At 40.4% G+C, this 27,966-nt stretch overlaps 1 protein-coding gene across 1 annotated transcript in view; it reads right to left on the reverse strand.

Moving 5' to 3' along the window:
- Positions 1–346: 346 nt before the first annotated feature.
- Positions 347–27,966, reverse strand: part of nfasca (neurofascin homolog (chicken) a) — a 138,813-nt gene continuing 111,193 nt past the window's right edge. Inside the window, exons 31-34 of the mRNA XM_038289162.1 lie at positions 24,120–24,248; positions 16,916–16,985; positions 8,743–8,784; positions 347–1,746 (exon numbers count right to left, since the gene is read on the reverse strand). Of these exons, the coding sequence (XP_038145090.1) occupies positions 1,518–1,746; positions 8,743–8,784; positions 16,916–16,985; positions 24,120–24,248 (470 nt within the window). The 3' untranslated portion in view covers positions 347–1,517. The remainder of the gene's footprint in view (positions 1,747–8,742; positions 8,785–16,915; positions 16,986–24,119; positions 24,249–27,966) is intronic.

Consider the following 27,966-nt stretch of genomic DNA (forward strand, 5'->3'; position numbering starts at 1 on the left):
ATAAACGGATCGACCAAAGAACCCCGAACCCCAAAGATCCGCTCTGACCGTCTAAAACATGCGTGCCTATGTTACAAGGATTGGATTCTTCCTTCGGTCTTGTATCCAAACAGGGGAGCTCCTTTAGATTTAATATTCGTCTTTAAATAACCTGAATTTAACGGGGAGAAGAATAGAAGCTGAGTCATCTGATTTCCAATCAAAGCACTACTTAAAGCCTACTTGTTTCTGAGGAACTAAAATCCTCTTTTGGTGTCTCTTGCTAACAGGGCTGGAAGTTTTTTCCGGATGGCGATTTTTCCATGTTTTTTTTGCAGCCGGAAGAAACTTGAAAGGTCAAATTTACTGAATATTTTTGCCTTAATCAGGCCCAGATCCAGTAATAACCTTGAGGTGGGGTTTAACATCTATAAAGCAGGCATGAAGAGCAGAAGAAATGAAAGAAACAGAAAGCCAGCTGGTTGAATCTGAGGATACAAGAAAGCGTTTTCCTACCATTTAAAGGCTGTTAGTAAATGATCACTTCTTTATTATTATTTTCTCTGCTGGGCTTCTCCTCATGTAGCCTGGTGGATATAGTGAGTTGACTTTTCAATGGAACTCTCCCAGTTCTCCAAAATATGATCTATTACCAGGACTTTCTTCCTGCTTGCTAAACTACATTTTTCAGTTTTTCGTGTTATTTTTTCAAGCATGCACCGACACAATCTTTTCTCTCTCATTACCTCAAAGATGGACTTTTTTAGAAGAACCTAAGAGGGGCTGCAGCCTGCGGAGCCGCTGGATCAAAACAATGAATTGAAGATAGGAGACAAACATGTTGAAAAAGCGCCTGTGTTCAGATTTAAGATGGTTAACGAAAGCCAAAGCAAAGGTTGACAGACCAGATCAAACTCAAAACAGGAGGGAGGTTGTGCATAGTTTCAAAGGGGCACGGAAAGGTGTGCCAGGAAAGGTGTACGGCATTCCTTAGGATTCGCTCCATCATCTACCAGCTGGGAGGAGAAATAAAAATCGTTCGTTGCGCAAGTATCAATATGATAAACATATCTGCCAGCATCCAGTTCAGATTAACGGTGAGAGGCTGATACGTGACAGGATTGCGTGGGAGTGATGTCATCCCTGTTGGATTCGGTGGGAGGCGTCTCAGGCAGAGCAGCAGAGAGATGAACGGCAAACATACACAAAACAACAACATCCAAAGCTGCCTTGAAGGCACACTTCAAGTTAGCGTGGGTAAGGAGCAGACCCGGCGCCATGGAGACTTCTTCTTCTCTCTGTCCCTCCATCACCTCCAACAGATCCTGTTATCAGAGCTGAAAACACAAATTAAAGGCTTGTGGTCTAAGATTCGCCCATGTTCTTCCACTTCATCCCTTCAGGAGAGCCTCTCCACAAAGACCCTCCTGCTTGTTCCGTGTAGCAGGTGTTAAATATTCATATAATCAAGTGTGTCTTGTGTACGGTGAGGTGGCTAATAGGAATAAGACCGAGTCCTGGTGTGCGGCGCGGCTCCGCTATGCTAAGGAGTAGATGGCGTTGACAGGAGAGGTGGCCTCAGAGCTCTCGTTGCCCTCCGTCTCGTCCTTGTCCTTCTTCACGGTGTACTGACCAATGAAGGAGCCGTCCTCGTTGAACTGGCCGTCGCCTCCTTCCCCGTAGTCCACCAGGCTGTCATCGCTCTCCTTCACGTTGCCGTCCAGCGAAGTCTGGCTGCCCTGCAGAGGCTTGTTGTCCTCGTCGCTGCTGCAATGATGAACATAGAAGGTAGAGATGAAAATCCAACACCAGCCCAGATGGATGGACAACATACCCGTCTGTTTTTATAATTTTTATCCAGATCAGCAGGCTGATCAATATATTCTGTTTCAATTACATTAGCAGCCATTCAAATTTCCCCACTTTCCTTGACTGGTCCCCTACAATTCCTTTTTAAACATCAATCTTTGTACTAAAATATTCTTTCTGTCATGATTTGTGGACATTAAAGGAATAGTACACCCAAAACATGATTAGCCTTCCTTTTCTACTCACCCCCATGCTGAACAACACTCTGGAGTACTTTTTTGATATCTCAAATGCATCTGGAGATCTGGGAGGCTTCTTGCTGTCTGCTGACATTCAAATAATGGAGGTCTATGGCGCCCGAGGCAGAAAGGTCCATAAAAGTCCACAAAAAACGTGTCAATATTCCTCCATACTGCTCGTCCAATGTATTCCAAGTGTCCTGAGTGGGTAGCGTCCATAATTTACTCGAAACAAAGTCATTTAGAATGTTTTTAGAGCATAAACAGTAGTGTATAGGATTTCCTAAAAGCGCGTTCACGAGTCTACGGAAACCGCAGCAGACCAAACCATACGAAAGTGCGCATTCAGCTCGGCAAAGAACTCATGCTCTTCCTCAACACTGAAGTCCTCAGACATTTTTCTTTCGTTGTTTCTTTCTTTGCACAGGTAAACAGCACATTTCTTCTTCTACGCTTGCATTATCGGCAGAGCAGACGCTGCATGCGCACTTTCATCTGGTTTGGTCTGCCGGTTTCCGTAGCGTCGTGAACGCGCTTTCAGGAAATCCTATACACTACTGTTTATGCTCTAAAAACATTCTAAATGACTTCGTTTCGAGTAAATTATGGACGCTACCCACTCAGGACACTTGGAATACATTGGACGAGCAGTATGGAGGAATATTGACACGTTTTTTGAGGACTTTTATGGACCTTTCTGCCTCGGGCGCCATAGACCTCCATTATTTGAATGTCAGCAGACAGCAAGAAGCCTCCCAGATCTCCAGATGCATTTGTGATATCAAAAAAGTACTCCAGAGTGTTGTTCAGCATGGGGGTGAGTAGAAAATGAAGGCTAATCATGTTTTGGGTGTACTATTCCTTTAAGATCTAAAGAGAAGCGCCATCTCCTGGTCAGACCCTGTAATTCAGTGAAAGGGTGGAGTCAGCCAGGGGCTGGAAGTGGGCTGCCATTCGTCTGCCGTTTGACTGGGAAGGGCCATTTTGAATGGCTGCTACTGTAGCTGCATATCTAAAAGTCCTTTACATACATATACAGTCCATAAAAATAATACATTTAACATTGCATGGTTTAATAACCTGTTCCCTAATGTTACCCAACTATTGACAAACCCAAATCAGCGTCAATTAACCACAAAACACAGAACTGGAAAAAAGGAATCACTGAACATTAGGGGTGCAACTAACGATTATTTTGCAAATCGATTAATCTGTCGATTATTTTTAATCAGATAACCAAAGTTAAAACAGGCTAAACTAAAACTTTTCCACTGGAAAAAGTTGGATAAAGTTCTGGATAAATCTGATTGACAGAGAATTTTTTATTTTCTTAACTTAAATGCAAAATGTTTATATATATTTTTAACAATCTTTGTATAATTGCTGCTTTAAGCGGGTCGCTCTGTCAGCTAAAGGCCTGTTTTACAGCCTCTTAGTATCTCCATAATCCATTAATTGTTTCAGCCCCACTGGACATGGAAGATTTTAGTCACGTTTATAAGAGTGTGACATTAGGAGATATAGAATACAATTTTCCATATTTTAAAGCCCTTTAGACCTTCAATAGTGGATATTTATAATATTGACTGAAAGCAATAAAGAACAAATATATGTTTTTAAATATAGATATATAAAAAAAACAGGATTCAACAGATTTCTTTAATGGAAAAAAATCTTTAACTTCACAGCAGAAAGAAAAATATCAATAATATTTGTTTAATTGATTTTATTTAATGAATGAAAATATATATTTGTGTTAATGATGGAAGGAACCAGTGCTTGAATCTTTCAGAAACATTTCATCCATCCATGCTTGCTGGACTGTGGGAGACTGGTGCAACTCTCCACTAATCACTGGCTCAAAACATGGTGCACTACAGAAAGATCGCAGTCTATCACGGTACGTTCACCAGTAACACCAGTTCCTCTGAATAAACAAGATGATTTATTGTCTGGAGGTCATAATAATAGTCTGCACCCACCTAAGAACAGATATGGCTTCATATTAGACATCAACAGATTGATGTGCACTTTTGATTTCAAACCCTAAAAGTGTTTCCACGTTTATGCAGTTTGGTAATCAAAGTTGAGATGTTCTGATCCGTAATCCCATCCACTGTCGCTTGATACTCGTCTATAAACTTAGCAGTAATGTTTTAGAAGTAGGATGAGTTTGAATCTCTCTGTGTGATTTTATTGACTCGACTTTTCGTGGATTTTTGCAGTAACCCGACTTAAAAATGATTCTTTGAATGTAGCGTTTAGCAGCACATTAGATAGAATGCAGTTTCAGCATGCAAGGAGAAAATCAGAAAGACGCATGCATCCCTGAACCACTGACTCCATCGCCCACAACTTATCAACTTAATGTTTCCAAATATCTTTCCCAGATTGAGTTTTCAAAGCGTTTCACAGCGGTCAGGAATGTTTGTAGATCAGACACTTCAAAACGTTCTCGGAGCTGTAGAGCAACAGGATTATTTTCTCTGATGTGAAATGTGTTTTGGAACCAGCAGAACCTAAAGAGTTAATGAAAATGTTCCCTTACATCCTGTTAGATCTCAGTGCTGCATTTGATCATAATATTCTTTTAAAAAGACGTTAATGACGAATCTTCCTCATGCTCCAGTATTACCAGTGGAGCACCACAGGGATCAGTGCTAGGACCAGTTCTCTTTATTTTGCACACTGCTCATAAAAATAAAGGAAAACATCAACAACACACTATAACTTTTATTTAATCAAACGTATGTGAACTTAAACTGTCCATTTAGGAAGCTACACTGATTGACAACCAATTCCACATGCTGCTGTACAAATGGGAATTATTGGCAATTAGTGAGACACACCGAATAAAGGAGTGGTTCTGTAGGTGGGGACCACAGACCACTTCTCAGTACCTGTGATTTCTGGCTGATGTTTTGGTCTCTTTTAAATGTTGGTGGTGCTTTCACACTCGTGATAGCAGGAGACAGACTCTACAACCCACTCATGTGGCTCAGGTAGTGCAGCTCATCCAGGAAGGCACATCAATATAAGCTGTGGCAAGAGGGTTTGCTGTGTCTGTCAGCATATTCTCCGGAGGCTCAAGGTACTACCAGGATACAGGCCAGTACACCAGGAAATAGGGAGACTTTAGGAGGGCAACAACCCAGCAGCAGGGCTGCTACCTCTGTCTTAGGCCCCGTCCACACGAAGACGAACCCTGGCCTAAACGCACAAATTTTTCACCAAACCAGCCTCTCATCCACACGAAGCCGGCGTTTCGGGGTCTGTAAACAATTTTTTTTTTATTCAGCCTTCAGAGTGGGAAGATTTCGAAACGCCGTTTTCGCGTTTCCATCTTTACGCTCTAACCGCATATCTTTTTTTACACGCATGCGTCATAGCGTCGCCTCTACACACGCATGCGCGACACAGTATCACAACAACAATGGCGCTGTACTGTGTTGAATGGTTGCTGCTCATGCTACTCACCCTGCTGTCGGGCTTACAACAGAATCTTCTTCTTCTGGAATATCTCCAGGAAGAACAGAGTAATATCGACCACATAGTTCAGCACCTGAATTTGACTGAACCACGAAAATGGACCCGCAGGGCAACCATGTATAAATATTAGTGCGCATGCCCAACATTTCGTCGCCTATTTTCGCTTTGGCACCACAGCGCCACTTACAGGCCTGGCATACATTTTACAGCGTTTTCATGCATTCGTGTGGACGCTCACATTTATTTTACGTGTCCGTCTTTACGGCAAACGTTCTGGAAAATATCAGCGTTTCGTGTTCGTTTTGACTTCGTGTGGACGGGGCCTTAGTGCAAGGAGGAACATGAGGAGCACTGCTAGAGCCCTGCTAAATGACCTCAGCCAGGCCACAAATGTTCATGCATCTGCACAAATGACTAAACACTGACTCCATGAGGATGGTAAGAGGGCCTTATGTCCACGGACAGACAATACCAAGCAGGACGCCAAAGAACAACATAATTGGCAAATTCTCCACTGGTTGCCTGTGCTCTTCACAGATGAAAGCAGGTTCACACTGAGCAGAGTTTTGAGACACCGTGAAGAGCGATCTGCTACCTTCAACATCCTTCAGCATGACCGGTTTGGCAGTGGGTCAGTAATAGTGTGGGGTGGTATTTCTTTGGAGGGTTGCACAACCCTCCATGTGATTGCCAGAGGTAGTGTGACTACCGTTATGTACCGAGATGAGATCCTCAGACCACTGGTGAGGCCATATGCTGGTGTTGTTGGCCCTGGGTTCTTCCTAATGCAGGAAAATGCTAGAGCTCATGTGGCTGGAGTGTGATAGCAGATCCTGCATAATGAAGACCGGCCTGCCCATTCCCCAGACCTGAATCCCATAGAGCATATCTATGACATCATTTCTGGATCCATCCACCAACTTCATATTGCACCACAGACTGTCCAGGAGGTGGAGGATGCTTTAGTCCAGGTCTGTGAGGAGATCCCTCAATAGACCATCCACCTCCTCATCAGGAGCAGCCCAGGCATTGTAGGGAGGTCATAGAGGCAGGTGGAGGCCACACACAACACTGAGCCTCATTCTGACCAGTTTGAAGGACATTATATCGAAGCCGGATCAGCATGAAGGGTTTTTCCACTTTCATTATGTGTGTGACTCCAAATCCAGGCCACCATTTCTTAACAACTTTGATTTCCATTGATGATTTTTGTGTGATTTTTTTTGTCAACAACTTTGTGCAAAACAAAGTATTCAATGAGAATATTTGATTTATTCAAATCTAAGACATGTAATTTGAGTGTTCCCTTTATTTTTTAGAGCAGTGTATATGCTTCCAATTGATATAATTATTAGACAGCATGGGATTAATTTCCACTGTTATGCTGATGATACCCAGCTATATCTGTCTATAAATCCAGATGAAGCTAACCCATTACATAGATTACAGGCATGTCTTGAAGACATAAAAACCTGGATGACTCTTAACTTTCTGCTTCTGAATGCAGACAAAACAGAAGTTATAGTCTTTGGACCAGAGTCTCTGAAAAATAAACTGATTAGCCAGTCACTTCATTTGGATGGGATTAAACTGATTTCAGATAATAAAGTAAAAAATCTTGGTGTTATTTTTGATCAGGACCTGTCATTTAAATCCCACATCAAAGAGGTTTCTAGAATTTCCTTCTTTCATCTGAGGAATATTGCAAAAATTAGAAATCTCCTGTCCAGGGGTGATGCTGAGAAACTAGTCCATGCATTTGTTACTTCAAGGCTGGACTATTGTAATTCTTTACTATCAGGAAGTCCACAAACTGTAGTTAAAAGCCTTCAGCTGATCCAAAATGCTGCAGCCAGAGTTCTGATGAAAATGAAAAAGAGAGATCACATCTCTCCTATCCTGGCTTCTCTTCATTGGCTTCCTGTTAAATCCAGAATAGAATTTAAAATCCTCCTTCTCACATATAAAGCCTTAAATGGCCAAGCTCCATCTTATATCAGAGATCTGATTGTTCCTTATGTTCCTAACAGAGCACTTCGCTCTCAATCTGCAGGTTTACTAGTGGTTCCTAGAATTTCTAAAAGTAGAATGGGAGGCAGATCTTTTAGTTCTCAGGCTCCTCTCCTGTGGAACCAACTACCAGTTTTAGTCCGTGAGGCAGACACCCTGTCTACTTTTAAGGCTAGGCTTAAAACTTTCCTTTTTGATAAAGCTTATAGTTAGGGTGGCTCAGGTTATCCTGAGCTATCTCTATAGTTCTGCTGCTATAGGCTTAGACTGCTGGAGGACATAGGGACCCCTTTTTCATCATTCTGCTTCATTCTATCTCTATTCTCCCACTCTGCAGAATCTGTTAGTTCAATCTCTAACGTTCTGCTCTCTCTGCTTTTTCTCATAGTAGCTTCATCTGGTCTGTTCCTGTTTGGCTGTGACTCCATCCTGGAGAGAAATATCAGCTGTGCTGCTGCCATCAACACCTTTGTTTCTAGATGCTGGAGCTTGGCCTGTTTTCCAGTGTAGTCCTGTTTCTCTGACTGTGACTAACTGGATGTGCTCTCTTCATCCTCTGACATGGGAGCTGGCTCGGAGCTCGTCTGCCTGGCTGTGTGTTTCCTGGACGGGGCCGCCTGTGGAGCTGGTTGACAGTTGCCTTTTGTATCTATGCTTCTTTTTCTATGTCTGCTTCTGTCTCCTTGAACCCCAGTGGGCCTCAGCAGATGGCCGCTCACACTGAGCCTGGTTCTGCTGGAGGTTTCTTCCTGTTCAAAGGGAGTTTTCCCTCTCCACTGTCGCTACAAGCATGCTTAGTGTGAGGGATTGCTGTAGAGTCAATGAGTCGATGCTGAAACTGAATCAATCTGACTGGATGATCTGGTGAACTGGAAAGTGTCTTGAGATGACGTGTGTTGTGAATTGGCAAATAAAAAATAAACTGAATTGAAATAGTAAATATTTGTATAACCACCTTTAATGTAAAGAAAATAAGAGGCTCAAAGGAGGAACCACTCAAAGTTATTATGTTGTAGTATGACTATAGCTTAATGCTTAATATAAAGGCAACAAAAATCTATTTAAGCCATACAGCTGACAGAATAAATAAAAAAATGATCGAAGATCCAACAGTGCAAGCTCTTTGGTGTTCCAGATCAAGTTCCAGCTGATTGTCCCCCCCCCCATATCAAACCAAACCCAAATCATGCACAGAGTCGTGCCGGAACCAATGTACCTGTTCTCATTTTCGTTCCTGTCACGAACAGAGGAACCATTTCCGCATTTGGAAGGAAAAAGGGTTGAAATGTGAGGAATCGTGGGGGGTGCAGAAGGGGTCCAGAGAAAAAGATAGAAATGACAAAACACAAGCTCCACTCTGTGCAAACACGGGAGACCTTTCATGCACACAAACATGGCCGGTTAAATGAAGGGACCTCAGTCTGAGCCAGGATCTGCTCACAAAAGCAACAATCTAAACAGCAGTGGTGGAAAAGTTACACAGTTAGTAAATGAACTAAACTTCCTTAATTGGAAACGATTAATTGTGTCAATCAAAGAGCAGCTCATAACATAAAACTATGTCTGACATTTTATACCTTCAAATTCACCTTCGTCTCTCTAAAGAGCTGATTTTCCTTTGAAGACTCAATCTTTTGCTCAATAAAAGCCTAATAATAATATTAGGCTTTTATTTATTACTTTTATGTCTCCAGACTTGGAGTAGAACCTTTGTTAAGCTTCTTTTTTTTTTTTTTTGCACTAAGCAGGTTTCAGGCAAAAATACAGGAAGATTTGTTGAAGCTCCGACGCACACAGTTAAGGGTAAATGTTAGAGCTGGTGTGTATTAATCACAGATTAAGAAGATCTTTTTAATAAGATGAATATTAGATGAAAGCAGATGTTGGATGGAAATAAGGATAAAAACCACAGAGATCAGTTGAACCTGGAAGGAGCAAAAGACAAATCACTTACAAGGATGGATATGAGGGCAAATGATCATTCCCACCTAAAGGCCTGAACACACCGAATCCGATTCTGTGTCCGATCCGACAGAAACCTCTGTCGGATCAGGTTGTGGCGTTTAGTGCTCATTAGGGATGCAACGGTTTTTGAAAACCGTCCGAACCGTTCAGTTCGACTGTCTCGGTTCGGTTCGCGTGTGTTGCGTTCGGTTCATGCGCTGCTCCTTTTTCTCATAGGCGAAGCGTTTACACTCCAGAGCAGAAGGTGGCGGTACTGCGACCAAAGCCAACCACCAGTAGTAAACAAGAAGAAGAAGAAGCGAAGAAGTGTCGCTACCCGATCCGTACCGGTGTAGGCATAGATATCCATAATAAAGGCTAGATGTCTTACGGTGGAGTCTCAAACGTCATCACCGGCGGCCATCTTACCTCAGGCAGGCTTTCTGTTGTGCTCTGTGGTACCTAATGTAAGGTGAGTGATCAGCACGGACACAAATACTCTTACCTCACTGAATTCTTGACGGATTTACAAACAGTTTGGTTTCTTACAAACATTATGAACGTGGCTATTATTCTTGATGCTTGAACATGTCGAAATTGCAGATTTTCTTGTCGAAAAATGACTTAATCGCGCAGCATAGTTGTGCATCACGGCTACTTGCGCAAGTTATCAAGGCTGAGATTATTAGTCAATTATATAGGTTTTACTGACACCAATAACGATTGTATGACAGTTAATCTTTGGTGTAAATTACAATATTTGTGGATGTGGTTGTAGTTATTAGTTGGCTAATAACAATAATCTGAGTGTTGTTGTATTTTCATTATTAGCCTAACGTTAGCTGGCTAATAACAAGAAGCTGCGAAGTGAGACTTAACGTTAGTAAGTTAGCAGCTAACGTTACAGTTTAGCTAGCTGCTAACGTTAACAAGCAACTTTACATCAGTGGAAGAGGCAAAATTTAACATGATTTCCAATCGATTTGGTTTGTCAACACATCTTACATTATGTTACAGGAATTTGCTGGGTTTATTAAAAGGAAGATGCCAGACTTTTGCTTTGACATAATAGTATTACAAGACTGTTGTTGACTCAAAGCTTTTATAAGTTTGTATTAGTTTCCTTTGGACAACTTAAAGATGGTGTTGTGCCAAACATTTTCAACTTTCCAGCTCATCTTCAAAGGGCATGTGTATCATTGAAATTTAATCACATATTGATATACCAATCTTATACACCGTGAATTGTTGTTGGTCACTTTTGTTTTTGTTTCTGCAGGTTATATAATGTGTAAGCAGGAGGAGAAGATCTTCCATCCCCGTTTGCTGACATTCCTGTGCTGGTACATGACCACAGCTACCTTCCTGTCCGCTTTGATGGCCTTGTGGACAACGCTCTCTTGTACATTACACAGAAGCTCAATAAAACCTTCCTTTTCAAAGGGCATTAGCCAAGCTATGTTTTTTGGGTCATTTTTTAAATCTCTGTCTTCCATGTGTATACCATCACAGTAGTGTAGTTGGGGATTTCAACATGCTACATCTATATATACTTGTGAAGGGGACTATTGTACCAATTTTAATAGCAAATAAATGTCACTTTTATAATGGTTTAAAAATAGGAACTTTTGTGTAATTACCCCTGATATATAATCCAAATAGTCTACATGAAACTTCAAAGTGTTACCTTTAATTTGAAACCTGGATTATGCTGCTACACCAAGAGGTTGCCACACAATAAGCCTTTTTTGTATTTCATATTTTATTATAATAATAATATTCATATTATAAAAGTATGTATGTAAATATAAATAAATTAGGACTGTGAAATAATTAATCACACCCAAATAAAAGTGTTTATTTATATATATATGTATATATATATATATATACATATATATATATATATATATATATATATATATATATATATATATATATATATATAAATATGTATATATATACATATTTATATATATATACATATTTTTATATATATATATATATATATATATACACATATTTATATATATATATATATATATATATATATATTAAAATATATATATATATATATGTATATATACATATTTATATATATATATATAAATATGTATATATATACATATTTATATATATATACATATTTTTATATATATATATATATATATATACACATATTTATATATATATAGATATGTATAGATATATCTATATATCATGTTGCCATTCAGTACACTGAGTTTTATTAGCATATATTGATTTAACATAAATACCTTGTGCATGTGTATATTTATTGCACCTGTATGTTCTATTCAATGTTCTTTTCATATGAAATTCCATGGTTATAATTATTCATAAGTGTGCAGTATCATAACTACATGTCTGACTTTTGTTTAACAAACCAAACAGTTAGACAATTGGGGAAGTTATGGTTATTTCAGTACATGCGCCTTTAAAACACAATGTTACGAATGAGCGAGCTGCCTGTGGCAAGATGGCCGCCACGTGCGGACGTCGACCCCCATTGGCCAGCAGCGCGGACGAGACATCAGGCCTTTATTATGGTTATCTATGGGTGTAGGTACCAGATTGACTCGGGGGGCCTGTGCCTTTTGATGACGTCATAATATGGCAACTCCGCCCGTCACTATATGGCATCGCCACTCAAAAAAACTACATTGCGCCCGGGGTCTCTATTTGTCACAAATCTATTTTATTTAGCCAATAAACGGTAATCGTTTGGCACTGTAGTATTTTTGTTTTTGTAATATTACAAGTTTATTTTTTGTATCCCTTTAGCTTCATTCTCCTGAATTTATTCTCGTTACAAATGCAGACCGCGGGCTCAATGTAGTTTGTTTGAGTGGCGTTGCCATAATGTGACGTCATCGGGAGGCGCAAGGCCCATGGCGAATTCAGTGACGTCATCGGAAGGCGCAGGGACCATGGAGAATTTCTTCTTAAAATTGTCCGTTTACAAACCGCAATCCCGCTTTCGAATAAAACCTACACCCCACTATAATTACTATAGTAAGCTGTCCAGACCAATCAAAATGTTTTCCGCAATTGTGCAAACGTTAAAACAATTATGTATTGTGACGTCATCAAAAGGCGCAGGCCCCCGAGTCAATCTGGCAGCCCGAGTCAATCTGGTACCTACACCGGTAGCACGATCCGTACCATCAGCTCATTTGCGCCTGCGCGAACAGAATAACTTTTGGGTCGCCAAAAAATAATGTAATTACGGTATTGAAAAAACTTTATTTATATCCTTAAATAATTAAAGAATACCAAACTACATCGTAAAGACAATATTGAAGACTTTTCTGGAAGAAATGGATGCTTTTTGAATTCAATCCATTGTATTGCTTGACGTCATTTTTCTGGAATAAAAATCCAAATTTTCGGGAAATGTTCCCTTATCAATGAAAAACTGCAGGTCACGAAAGGGTAGCAAATGAATCCATTGTGGGATCAGTACTGCTGGAGTGCATAGTTAAGTACAGAGTAAATCAAATATTTAAACAAATTTAAATATATACGCTGTGTGACGTATATTTGCGCATGCTCAGAGCAGTCAAAGTAACTATCACAAGGCGACTGAACTTTTTTATGTATTTCTGTTTTTTTATTTTTTGAAAATGCAATATTGATGAAAATACAAAGATATACAAAAAGAAACCCATGCCTCTAAAAAATACAAAAGAATAAAAAAGTAAGAAAAAGGAAATATTGCCACCGGAAGTTATTCTGTTTGCGCACGCGCAAATGAGCTGATGGTACGGATCGGGTAATGACAAGCAGCGTAGCCGGGTGTAGCAGAAAAAAATCAGTTGTTGTGGAGAATTGTGCGGGTATGGCGAGTGGGAAAGAACAGGAGTTGGAAGACGCGCCAGCAGCACTTTATAGGTCTGCTGTATGGGACCACTTTGCATTTAGAGTGACCTACGATGACGGCGGGAAGAAAGCTGTGGATAAACACGTTTTGTTTATGCTAACAGCAACATGACCAACATGTCATGCTAACACTGAAATCCTCTGCTGCGCTCCAGACCGCCTCCTTGGAGATCGTAGAGAGCATGCGCCAGATGATTAAATTCAAAGCAGCAAAACATGCGGAAATGATCCAGGGAATTACAATTCATTAATGTTTTTGGATTTTTTCATTAATTTCATAAATTTTCATTTTTTCATTAATTTTTATAATTTTTTTAATTTTTCGGTGTAACAATAAACATATACCGAACCGAAAACGGTGACCACGAAACCATGAACCGAACCGAACCGTGGATTTTGTTAACCGTTCCACCCCTAGTGCTCATATAAGGTCAGTGGGGATGGACACATCCAACACGATTTCCTGCAGGGGGCAGCATAGCTCCGACTGAGATAGAGCCCTGGGGTCCGTTTAACGAAGCAGGTTTAACAAATTCAGATTCAAATCCTCAACTCTAAATTAATCTAGCCTAAAGTTGGGAACTCTGAGTGTTCGGTTTCACAACAGCTGCTATCAATTACTTCAATCAACTCTAACTCGGTCCACTCAGAGTTAAGCACGTGCGCAACAAGTACGAAAAGCAACTACAGGCAACAGGAAGTGCCTATTTCACCACACTGGAACCAACACTGGAGATTTTAAGGCAGAACAAAAAATCTAAAATAAAAAAAGGAGAATGTGTTTAAAAGGCAGAGAAACAGCGCTACAGCTGCAAAGGAGAGGATGATGGAGAAGATTGTTGCTTGAGTTAATGCCTAAGTTTATATGAGGGCATCTATGGCAGGCTGTTTTTACATTTACTAAAAGCATTCCTCTCTTGATTCTTCCTGATCAAAATCACACTCCTATACTGAACTATAAGATATTTTCTTAATCACATTTTTGTAGCAGAAACTGGATTTTAGAAATAAAAAAAACCAAAATCATACTAGTAGAAATGAAGTTTTATACATCTAGAAATGTTTATACATTTTAACTGGCTGTTCTGTTTTTTCATAGTTAAAATAATAAAAATAATGACTAGTAATATTGGCAATATGGAGATCTGAAATTACTGTCTAGACATCCAGGATGTTTATTCTAGATGTGGAAAATGTTGTTTTGTTTGAAATGGTCATTTAGAGAAAAATGCTCAAACGACGAATACAATACGACAAGACAAGACGTTACGACAGAAATCTGACTTTATCAGGAAATAAAACTGTGATTGGCTGTAAGGAAAGCGGAGACAGACTGAAGAAAACCTGCTGCTGACCAGGATGTTACTACGGCAACAGAAACAGAGGTTGAGGAAACTCTCTTTGTGAACTGAAAACGTCAGAGTTTCCCTGTTTTTAGGTTAAACAACTTTTCAAGTTTTCAAAAAACCTGCTTCATGAAACGGACCTGGGTCTATTTTAGTCAGACTACGCAGCAATTCCGCAGCAATTTCATGGGCCTGACAGGAAGAGAGACGCGGTTACAAAGAAAAACTCATCCGCTTTGGAGGAAAATCCCAAATAAAATCTGTTAATCTCACGAGGAAAGAGTCTGTCTGGAGTCGCTCATCGTGTTTATAGTAAGCAGGACAGACTGGAGCAAAAACAATGAATGAAACATTCAAATAGAAAAGTTTCCCCATGATGGGACTTCAGGAGGACAGAAAACAGATAAAGTAGTGATCCTCTTTGAGGCCCCGTCCACACGAAGCCAAACCCTGGCCTAAACGCACAAATTTTTCACCAAACCAGCCTCTCATCCACACGAAGCCGGCGTTTCGGGGGTCTGTAAACGATCTTTTCTTTATCAGGCCTTCAGAGTGGGAAGATTTTGAAACAGCGTTTCCATCTTTAAGCGCTTTTTTTCTTCTTACACGCATGCGTCATAGCGTCGCCTCTAAACACGCATGCAGTATCACAGTATCACAACAACAATGGCGCCGTACTGTGTTGAATGGTTGCTGCTCATGCTACTCACCCTGCTGTCAGGCTTACAACAGAATCTTCTTCTTCTGGAATATCTCCAGGAAGAACAGAGCAATATCGACCACATAGTTCAGCACCTGAATTTGACTGAACCACCAAAATGGACCCGCAGGGCAACCATGTATAAATATTAGTGCACATGCCCAACATTTCGTCGCTTATTTTTGCTTTGGCACCACAGCGCCACTTACAGGCCTGGCATACATTTTGCAGCGTTTTCATGCATTCGTGTGGACGATCACATTTATTTTACGTCTCCGTCTTTACGACAAACGTTCTGGAAAATATTAACGTTTCGTGTTCGTTTTGACTTCGTGTGGAGGGGGCCTGAGCCTCACAGAAACCAAAATAAGGAGGAGCAGACAGAGCAGGTCAGCACAGCGTATCTATCTCATCTCTTTATGGAAAAAAGAAAGATAAACTTCCCAGATCTCTCTGAGAATCACCTCTCTGCCTCAGTCACCATAGAAACCGTCCCACAGAGTTTATTGCTGCTTTTTTCTTTAGACGTAGATCTCATTATGTTTTTAATTGATTAACAATTTCTATCTGTTCTGGTTTTAGATCAGGGGTCTGCAACCTGCGGCTCCGGAGCCACATATGGCTCTTTGGACCCTCTCCAGCGGGTTATAAGAGTGGCTAAAATGTATATAAAGAGCTAAATAATTGACTATAATATATACCAGTATCAATAGCTTTAGCATTTTTTATAAGATGGAAAAGAATGAGATTAAAAGAACCAGAAATATGTTTTAAGAGACATTTTTCTATGAATTAGCTTGAAATTTATACGTTTTAACATAAAAAATAGATGAATTGATTGTTTGAGATGGCAACAACTAATTTCCTATACAAGATTTAAAAAAAAAGGTTTTCTAGATAAAGTCATGGTATATTTTGTGGCTCTAAACAACTTTTATTTGGTCGTACTCTGGGCAAAACGGCTCTTTGGATATGAAAGGTTGCAGACCCCTGTTCTAGATACTGCAAAGACTCATTAAGTAGAGCTTTGCCTTATAGAATGTGTTTTTTTTATTTATTTTAAATAACGTTTTATAATCTGTTCTGGTCAATTGTGGGAAATTATTTTATTAGCACAGAGACAGAAGTGAATAAAATCTACACAGATCTTCACATCCTGCCTATTCGGAGCCTCTCTATATGCAGTCAGTGGGACATAGAAAAAAAAATGAGATGGGAGATTAAAAAGTCGGGTGTAACCGGTGTGTTCAGGCCTTTACACTGAGGTGGACTGATATAAACACGCTATCGTTTCAAAAATACAATATTATAGGAGCCTCTTCACATGAAGCACGAGGTTCTGGTTCATAAAATCAGTTTATGTTTAGAATAAATTAGCATAATTTTAAAGCAAACTAAGTGCAAAATCACATTAAATCACTTCCATGACATTTCTATCTCTACTCTTTTAAAATGAACTGCGCTTAATAGAATGCAAAGAGCTGTTTGTATATACTTACTGGTAGTCAAAGGATCCGTCGGGATCTTTGTGATCCACCGAGTCCAGGGGGAGATCTTTTTTGTCACGAACTGAGAGAAACAGGAACAGAAGTTTAATCAGAACATCACAACTGTTTCCTCTGCAGAAGCCTTCATGCTTGTTTTTCAGGTTGGTTAAAAAAAGCAAATTTCTGCCAGTGTGACTCCAGAGTGTCACCTCACAGTCTGCACACTCTGCTGTCAATAAAAAAAGTGTTTTTATATTCATACACTGCATAATAATAGAAATCTAAAAAAGTATTTTTTTCTTAAAACAAATGCTTTTTGTTCTTGAATTGAGGAGGTAAGTGAGACTCTTTGCCAATGGAATTTAAAATAAACAACAATGTCGTTGTCATATTTCAAGTGCATATTACCTAATTATCTTATTTTAAGAGTAAATATACTCATTCTATTGGAAAATCATCTTATTTACCTGATCAAATTAAAGGTAAATACACTTAATTTAAGAAATGTTGATTGTTTTTGCAGTGAACATTTTCCAGATCATCAAACTTTAAAATCAGTCAATAACTGCAGTAAATATAACAAACGCGTCTTAGATGAGGATCGCATTCATCAGGAGAAAGGAGCTACTGAACGCAGAGAGCAGAAAAAAATATTTTGTGGATGTTTAAAGGAAAAGTCGCTCATATTCAGAACTCAAACTTCTGAAAGTTCTTTAAATCTGAAATGATTCCATCCTGTTAATAAATGATCAGTGTTTTTAATTCAGAGTAATTTTCATGTGAATGTGCTTTACTGGAGGCATCCATGTTTGTCAAAGAACACTACTGCCACCTACTGGTTAGTGACGTCACGGTGCGGTATCGGCTGTTGATCAAGTCCCAGTGCTGTATCTGGTGTTTGTCACAACGCGCTATTATCCAAGTCATCTTGAAAACATTCTTCTTCCAAATGTTGGCTACATATTACGGGTTTTTTCTCTGGCCAGAAGTTCGATGGCAAATCCTCCCTCTTCAAGTTGGCGATTCAACGACCAACCCGTCCGTGGAGGATCAGGAATCAGAAAGGTGGAATAACTCTTTTTTCCACTTTTACCCGATGTATTCCAGCATCCAGCTGCCATGCACGTGGGCATTGTCAGTTTCACTATAGCTCTGGTGAATTTCAATGGTGAAGTCCTCTGGAAATCTTCAATTATTGTTGTTAATTGCAGATGTGTCTAGTAGTTCCCATTGATTTAGCTTGTAAAGCGGGGAGAACGGCGCTAGGCTTACCGCACCGTGACGTCACTAACGGAAGATGGATGGAGGGAGTGTTTTTGGGCAAAAATGGCCGCTCCCAGACTCAGTCTCAGGAGTCATGCTCATCGGACTTTTCCTTTAAATGGCCGTTATTTCAGATCAAGTCAATGAGGCAAATGTTGAGTCACTATTTCAGGGATTAAGGTCCAGTTTCAAGATAAGGATACTAAATAATGATTAACAAAGATGTTAGAAATTAAAGGTATCTTATGCAGGTGAGTACGTTTTTGATAGAAACTTAGACCTGCAGACAATTAAGGCGGTAGGTATCACAAACTATTTGATTCTTTAAACATCCTACAGCAAACAGCAGATTGAAGCCAATAAGACTCTGGAATCTCAGCACTAGTCTATGATCTTGAGCTTGAGAACTTGAATTAAGCCAGGCGTATACTGCGTGATATTTCCAATCGTTGCACGCAGCTACAGCTCGCACCGTACGATGAAACCACAGGGTTTTAAAGTTCACGGCTCACCATGTTTGTTCTCACGCTGTGCGACCCGACGCTCTGATGCGATCTACCTGCTCACACTGTACGTCTAAAAACCAGGTGGGTCTCAGCTCCGCAGTGAGATGGCGCTACTCAGACTCGTCTATCCGGAAGCCAAACGAGTAGAAGAGGAACATGAAGCTCACTAGAGTGAAACGCGCTGCCTTGGATATTTGGGCAATTTTGTGCTGAAAGCCCTAAAAAGAAAAGGAGACGACGTATTTGGACAAAGACATGGCTGAGCTAACGTGGCTACTACGGTCTGACAGTTTGACAGAAAGAACTCCATTTCACTCATTGCCCCCCCGCCATGATGCTGGGTTTTTCTCTGAGAGGAAGAAGAAGAATCCTTGTTTTCCCACTGAATGATTTGCCCACGACCACCGACTGAATTTCAAACATGTTTGATTTTCTCCCGATCTTACGATTCCTGATGGGGAGGTGGTCGTTAGAGGCTGATCGCCCCTCGTTACCCCCCTGTACACTACACCACGCACCATCAGGCTGAAAGTCGGCCCGATCAAAAAATTCTCACACGACTGGAGAATCGGCCCAAAAAGTAGGGATGCACGATATTGGGATTTTGGCCGATATCCGATATGCCGATATTTTAAACCTCATGTAGCCGATAACCGATATCGATACCGATGTTAAAGCTGGACAAAAATAAGTAGTCATTGAAAATAGCAGTTTTGTTATCCATTTCTGACACTTTGAAAAATAGTATACTCAAATATATTTTCATATGCTGATATCAAATAGATTTTTAAAAACGTGGTATCGATCTATTTTACTTTCAAAATCTCGTGAAATTTCATCGTTCTGTTACAAACTCTCGTGATATTTTGCAAATTCTTGTGAGATTTTGTTAGTAAAATAGATCGATACCGCGTCAATATATCAACATATAAAAATATGGCAAAATTTCGTGAATTTTCGGGGGATTTCGTAGCATAACGATGACATATAGCAATATTTCATTAGTAAAAGAGATTGATATGGTGTTTTTAAATGGCAATATATCAGCATATGAAGATATTGGGATATTTTAATGGATCAATATTTTTTCCCTCGTCTTTAGAAGTTTTTAAGTCTTTAAAAAAGAAGTTTTTGAGGAAGAAGAATTTTTTTTTTTAGACTTTAGCAACCCAGAAGCTGATCAAATGTCGGGTTAAATATCGGTGGGGTGGCCGATGTCCGATATTCAGTTTTAAGGCCGATACCGATAGGGGGCCGATTATATCGTGCATCCCTACCAAAAAGGGTAAAAACTCATACAGTGTACGCCTGGCTTTATGCAGACAGTGGAAATAAGGTTTTGAATTGGCCTAGTCAAAGTATGTCCTTAATCATACTGGGATGCTGTGGCATGGCCAGAATCAGGCACCTCATGGTCTATAGCACTTCAGTCATTACATTCAGTAATGTTGTCAAATGTGCATCAAAGTTTGGGTCAAAATTCTCCCACAGTGATTTTAAGGACTGATTGTCAGTCATTGCAGATGCTTGATGGCAACTATTGCTGCCAGGAAGACGAGGTTTAGAGGACAAAAAAAACTTTCCCACAGAGCCTGGAATGTATTTAAAAAGGTGATCAGTCTGAGATCAAAACTTGATGAACCAAACGAGAACTGAATGAGGAAACTTACCTTCTCACAGCCCTACATATATATAACAACTGTTGTGATTCTCTTTAAAGTAAATAAAACATATTACTTTTTGCAAAAAAAAATGTTCAGCAGCGATTTCTGTATTTCTGACATAAGTAGTTCAGGGGATTGGAATATGTGTTAGAAAGACAGAATAATCAGTACATTTCAACAGTGTTGGGTTTAAAGGAGTGTAAGTTTGTTTGTTATTAATAAAGAATTATTCTGTGGTTATTCAGTCAGTCACCGTAATGTTATGCCCTTAGTCCCTTTAAGTTAGTTTTTTTAATCTGATGCATCCCTTCACCTACCAAGGAGTTTTGTGAAACCAGTCAAGGAGCCCCAACCTGCACATTAGAGAAACTGAAAAACATCACTTTTAGACCTCAGGTCAGCAGACAGCCATAATATTACTAATGCACTTTAAGCTTATCTTATTTTAATTTTCCATCACATTAGATAGACGGAAGAAACTACAACAGCAGACCCTTTCATGCCTGTGCAGATCATAGAAATACATATAAGAGTAGACGCCGCATTGACTGTTTTGGCGCAATAATTACAGGCGCCATCTTGGGGAGGTCGACCTGCGGCCCTAACTTGCTGGTTAACGGATTATTGACATCAGGGATCGATGATAACTTTGTGAAGAGAGAGATACATACAGATATATACCGATATATATATATATATATGTGTATACCTGTATAAATATATCTGTGTACATAGTAATAAAAAATATATAAAAATGTATGAGTGGCTGTGCTTTGAAGCATACATAGATCACATGAGAATATTCTATTACTCTTAATCCCACTAAGAATATTTAAAAACACTGAATCATTTTGTTTGTTTTCAGCAAAAAAAAAAAAAACAAGAAAATGAGTTCAATATTCAGCAAGTTAAAGTTGATTAAAATAGTTTCTTTGCCTGCTCAACACATCAGACTGAGCGGAGCTGTCTTCTGCCCCAAGATGGCGCCGCTAAATCACGTCATGGGGGAAAGCGATCGATGGGGGGTCCACTCTGATATTATGTCTATGGTGTCGATTCTCAGTCCTCCAGGGCTTCAATCTGAGGGGATCTAAAAACCTTTTGACATCTATTCAAGGTCTCCTCTGTTCTGCCATCCTCCGCTTACACTGTACGATATTTCCAATCGTTGCACGCAGCTACAGCTCAAACTAAACGATGAAAGTGGGTTTAAAATTTCACAGCTCATGATGTTTGTTCTCACACTGTGCGACCTGATGCTCTGATGCGATCTACTTGTCACACTGTACATCTAAAAACCAGGTGGGACTCGGACTCGTCCTTCTGGAGGAAGAACTCCCAGTGCTGGAGGTTCTGGTAAATCGGCTCGTAGCTCTGCTTCAACAGCAGGATTTGCCCACAACCACCTTATGACGGCTGAATGAATTTCAAAGCCGGCCCGATTGAAAAATTCTTGCAAGACTGGAGAATCGTCCCGAATCGGGAAAAAAAATCGTACAGTGTATGCCTTAAGCACATTCCAAGTCAGATGCAAACCGTCGCTGTGGTTTCAGCACCAAACATCTACAACTCTATCATGGAAATTATCCAAAGAGGAGAAGCTTCAACTGAAGCCTGTTATGAGGTTTTCCTTTTAATGTGCCTAGAAATGACCATTGCACATGTACCCACCCTCCTCCCCCTAATATTGGAAAAAAAAGATCCCTGATTGGTTAAAAGCTGCTCCTATCAGAATTGACCTCATTTTAAGACGTAGATTAAAGCACCCTTAAGCCAGTCCCAAATCTCGCTTCACCAACTCATAACCCACACCGATGAGGTTGGGGTGGAGACCATATTCCCACCATCTCACCCACACTTCCTCCAATGGATGAAATAAATTGTTTGCAATAATCAGTGATAACCTCCTGAAATCATCTTAAAAGGTGGAGAACGAGCTGTTCCATTACAGCCACTAAGGCCCCGTCCACACGAAGTCAAAACGAACACGAAACGCTAATATTTTCCAGAACGTTTGTCGTAAAGACGGAGACGTAAAATAAATGTGATCGTCCACACGAATGCATGAAAACGCTGCAAAATGTATGCCAGGCCTGTAAGTGGCGCTGTGGTGCCAAAGCGAAAATAGGCGACGAAATGTTGGGCATGCGCACTAATATTTATACATGGTTGCCCTGCGGGTCCATTTTCGTGGTTAAGTCAAATTCAGGTGCTGAACTATGTCGTCGATATTGCTCTGTTCTTCCTGGAGATATTCCAGAAGAAGAAGATTCTGTTGTAAGCCCGACAGCAGGGTGAGTAGCATGAGCAGCAACCATTCAACACAGTACGGCGCCATTGTTGTTGTGATACTGGTCGCGCATGCGTGTGTAGAGGCGACGCTATGACGCATGCGTGTAAAAAAAAATATGCGGTTAGAGCTTAAAGATGGAAACGCGAAAACGGCGTTTCGAAATCTTCCCACTCTGAAGGCTGAATAAAAAAAAGATCGTTTACAGACCCCCGAAACGCCGGCTTCGTATGGATGAGAGGCTGGTTTGGTGAAAAATGTGTGCGTTTAGGCCAGGGTTTGACTTCGTGTGGACGGGGCCTAAGCCTTTATCACCAAAGAACAAAGCAACAGCTGTCAAGAAAGTGGTAGCATCATGCTGTGGGCCTTCTTTTTATGCACTCCACAAAGAGGGTGCTGTTTTACAGTTAGAGGACGACTTTCAATGACTTTAATCGATCTCAGGTCCACAGCTAGATTATGTAGCCTCTTTAAGTGTTTTTCAAACATGGGTTCCAACTTCCAACCCTCACTGGCAGCTGCTTCTCTGTTGACACCATCACGCTGGGCTAGCATTGATGATGTCATCAGTCTGACAGAAATCAGGGAAGTAAACAATAAAGAGCCACGTGTAAGGAAGTCAGGGCGTAGTCAGTGTGTTTTATTGTTTCTCTGTATTATCTGTCTGAATCCGTCTCACCACAGCTGCTCCATGTTTATCCGATGTAAGCAGAGTTTTTTCCGCTTGTTAGATAAGAAGCGACTGGAGCGGTGTGACGCTGCGTTCAATGGTATCATGTAATTTAGCGGGTCAACCCGCTGTTCTGTCATTTGAGCATACCCGGTCAGAGCAGCATACCCATAGTCAATACCAATTTATCCCTTTAGTTTTAGTTTTGTATGAAAAATGCACTTTAAACTACCTTAAAAGGTGTGTATCCCTTCAGTCATGTACAAAATAACTATTTAATTACTTACTTTTTGGTGTTTATTAAAGTGCATGGTGATCTCACCTTAAATTGTTTTTTTTTGTTTGTAAGTGAAGAGATACAAGCCTGTCGAGGTAGATTTAAGTATGTTTTTCGTACAAAACTAAAGGGATAAATGCAAATATGTAGGTATGCTGGTCTGACGGGGTATGCTCACCTGACAGAACACCGGCTCTGGTGTTCCCACAGCATGGCGATCAGAGCCGAGTCGATTATAACACGGGTCGTCTGACCCAGGTAGACAGGCGTCAATGAGCTTTTCCCGCTGCCTCTAAAGGCCAATTATTCTTAAACTGGTTTTTCAGCCGGTGGGAAAGGGGTATAAGTTTCCTTAAAGTGCTTCCAGTATCTGAGCTACTGGTCTATTAGTTAAAATCGAATCAGATTTTACCGTTCTGCTACCAAAGCAAAGTATTACATCAGACTACTGGTGTAACTGAACAGAAATGTAAACACAGGAACATAGAAATGCTATAAAAACATCAAAATGACATTACATTGGATGGAGAGATTTTCTGGCCTTACTTGGGTATTTGCCTCCGCGGCTCCTCTTGATGAAGCAGACAATGAGGAGAATCAGTATAATGAGGGCGATGGCACACATCAGGCCGATGAACCAGCCCTGAGTGGCTATGTCCACCTGGTCTATGTGAGCTGGAGACAGAGACAGAGAGGATGTTCTGGATCAGCATGAGTTCTGCTCCCCTCAGCCACTTTGGTCCTCATCGGCATCTCATTTTTAAAAGGAGTTACAACAAAACAAATTTCTTTACACATTTAAATACAAAAAGAAATGCCATCCATTCATTTTCTTCCGTTTTATCCGGGGCCGGGTCGCAGAGACAGCAGTCTAAGCAGAGATGCCCAGACTTCCCAATTCACACATACCTCCTCCAGTCGGTCCGGAGGGACCCTGAAGCGACACCAGGCCAGCTCAGAGACATAGTGCCTCCATCCTGTTATTAATAAATGATTAAAATAAAATTACTCAGAACTCCTTATCTGATCCTAATGATCAATTAGACAAAGGAAGAATTTTGGACTTTCTTTCCTCTGGGCTCTATGACTGTATTTGTGGTGTTGCTGCTAAGTGAAGCTGCAGCTTTGCTCAGGATAGGATCCTTCATCCTCCATTGTTTGTTCCTGAGGATTAGCATTCATGCACAGAAACGCAGGCATGGCCCACATTGCTCAGACCACGGGTGGGTCTAGGAAATCTGGGGCCCTAGGCAAAGACAGGCAGGGGCCCCTCTGAATTGAGAAGACATAAAGCAGCCCCATCCTACAGATAGAGAAATGTAAATAGAATATACATCCATTATCTGTTCTAGGTTGTGTCCCTCTCTTCTTGTCCCTTTTCTTCTTGTTTTCCTCTCTATGTTTTGTACTCAGCTGACTTTTCATGCTGTCTCTAAAGGAATGAAAGATTTTTTCCAAGCACTAAGCTCACTTAGCTGATTGCTCCTTCCTGTGTTTCCAAAAAGGCCAAAGTAAATAACCCAGTCCTTCTTTTCACTGTAGACAAGCCATGATCTGCTTATCTGTTCTCCATTTTTCATTTGGATGAAATAATAGCTGCATGAATCATCACAGCAGACAAGATAGAGGAGAGCAGGAGGCGGGGTTACCAATCTACTCGCTCTGGAGAGCAGAGTTCGCTGCTTTTAGATGTTGTCTCCAAAGTCTCCAGTAGCAGAAAAAAGTCTCTAGATTTGGCGCTAGGAGCTTTTTAGAAATCAAAGTGCTAGAGGGGTCTGAAAAGTGGCTAAATATAGCGACTAAAGCGCTAAGTTGGCAACGAAATGGACTGATCCAATATGGTGGACACTGAGACACACTAATTATTATAAGCGTTCTGATGGCATTTTAGTGAAAGGATTTTTCAAGTTCCTTGTGGAAGAAACTAAACTCTGCTATAAACCACTGGTTCCACACTGCCATTGATTCAGGGACACGTCTAAAGGCAGCAGGACATCAACCCTCCAGCAATAGGCTTTCAGACCCCTCCTATAAACTCTCTTCCTCTTCCCTCTGCAGCTAAAATATCTCTGTACTCATCAGAAAAATGTCTATGACTGCTGCAGCACTGACTGTGTCCTTCATTATGATATAAAGGGTGCAAATCATGCAAAATCAACTATTTTGAGCAAACATTGTTTTAATGCTGTTCTTTTATATAAATCAGACACCAAATATTTTGTCTCTGGATTCATGCATCAGTGAGTAAACCTCATGAATCTGCTGTTGGGGCAGCAGCCCCTCCCTTCTGACGTAGATATTCTCCAAATGAGCAGTTGGAGAAATGTGCCTCCTAGAAGCAGCTTCTTTAACCAATTTTCTGAGATTAGAGAGTGATGATCTATAAGCAGCTAATCTGCTCCAAGCAGCACGCTAGTGCAGGAATCAGCAACCCAAAATGTTCAAAGAGCCATGTTGGACCAAACAACATAAAACAGATCTGTCTGGAGACACAAAAATGTAAGTCTTATATAAGTGTATATTAGCCCATTATCAAAATGACTATGATGGGTTAAATACACCAAAAAACATTCATGATTAAATGTTTATTTTCCCTGCAGCGCATCCTGGGGAAAATGACACCATGTGACTAATCTGCTGTACGATATTTGGTGCTTTAAGTTTTACTTTCATTACAGGATTATTTAGCGGTGCGCCTTTAATCTATTCTCACAGCTGGTGGGAGCTAGGTCTGTACTAAAGGTGACTTTCACCTTGATATTTTAGCAGGGATGTAAATCTGGGGTCAAGAACGAATCAGTTTTCCAAACTGTGTAGGCAAACCCGGTTTCTGCTCAGAAAACAGGTCGTCTGCGTGTGTGTTGCATATCTGGAATCGAAGGCAAAACTCGCAGCGCCACGGCTAGTCTTTGGGGAACACTCATGTGTAGACGGCGAACAAGCTGGTCAAACCGAAACACCCACAATCCTAGCTACTTCCTGATTGGCCCTCTGGAGTTGTGGCGTGGAATAACACAGCGCAGACCACGCTTCGAAATTGTGCATAAATCAAAAATATCTGCGTCATATCTGCGACAAGCTAACTGCGACACACTGCCGCGGGAGGATAACCAGGCCTTTACTGTGAAATTACCACAATCAACCGTGACGTCCTGACATGGATTCAGCTATTAGAACAACTCTATCAGCCGAGCTAATGATCTCCTCTCTCAGTGCATCGCAACAAGTTGCGCTAGAGCTCATGCTCCAGGCGGCCACAGGTGACCCATCTTACACACTACCTGATGAACCATCATGAGGAGAATACACGACCAGCACGCCATGGAGAAAGCTGCGAAAGATGAGAAGTTGATCGAGGCAACGTGTTTTGGAGACACTACATTGTTAAAGTGGGACAGTTATAATTGGAAGGGGGACACTCTATTTTTTTCAGCAAAAACACAGAAACAAATGAGCAAAATAAGTATTTATAACTTACAATATCTTCAGTGAGAAGACAAAATTACAAGTGATTTTGCAAACATATAAAAAGTAAACCTGTTAGCGCACACATATTATGAGCTAACTGCGACACACTGCTCATCATTCAAATGAACGATTTTAATCTAGATCAATTCCAAGATTACAGTGAGATTAATCTAGATTAACAAAATTAATCTATGCCCACCACTAGTATTCAATAAAAAAATATGATTTTTGGTGTTATTTTTATTTTGAGGATTTATATGGAATGTGCATAATTGGACTCCTGTCATTTCAAAAACCTCCATGTGGAAATAAAATGCAGTCGTCTTCAAACCAACGTAACAATACAATCCTCTTCCCCTCCTTATTTGGGTAACAGTGCAATAAAATGCGGCCTGCAACAGCAGCCTTTGGATGATGTAAGTAGATAATATAAATGAAAAAAAGACGCTATTAATCAGTTACTGTGGACCCATCGGTTGGGTTACAACAGCCACCTGCCTGGCAGTGTGTCACAGGCTATGACGCAAATCTTTGTTGATAGAAATGTTTATATTTGTGTATATGCAAATTTTTACAGCATTGGAAAAGATAAATAATGAAACGGTGTTTTGTTCTTCTTCACACTATATTAAAAGAAACAAACAATAAAATATATTCTATCTTTTTCATACATTTTTAAAAATGTATGAAAGCTGCTGACTGCCACTACCTCGACGCCAAAGTGTTTGCCAGTTTTGGGTGCTCTAGCCAAGCTGAGTTTTTGTCAACCTGAGTCTTAACATTGTTTTTTGACTCTGCCTCTCGGCAGGAACTGGATTTTTCGGACCTTCTCTCCCTGGAAGGAACAACTGAGCTTCAAACTGAGCTGAGGAAACAAACCGGAGGTTTGGATCCACTTTTCCCCGAGGAAACGTTTGAGCTTCAC

This window comes from Cyprinodon tularosa, unplaced genomic scaffold (genome assembly GCF_016077235.1).
Source record: "Cyprinodon tularosa strain WSP-4 unplaced genomic scaffold, ASM1607723v1 ctg264, whole genome shotgun sequence".
NCBI classification, from domain to species: Eukaryota; Metazoa; Chordata; class Actinopteri; order Cyprinodontiformes; family Cyprinodontidae; genus Cyprinodon; species Cyprinodon tularosa.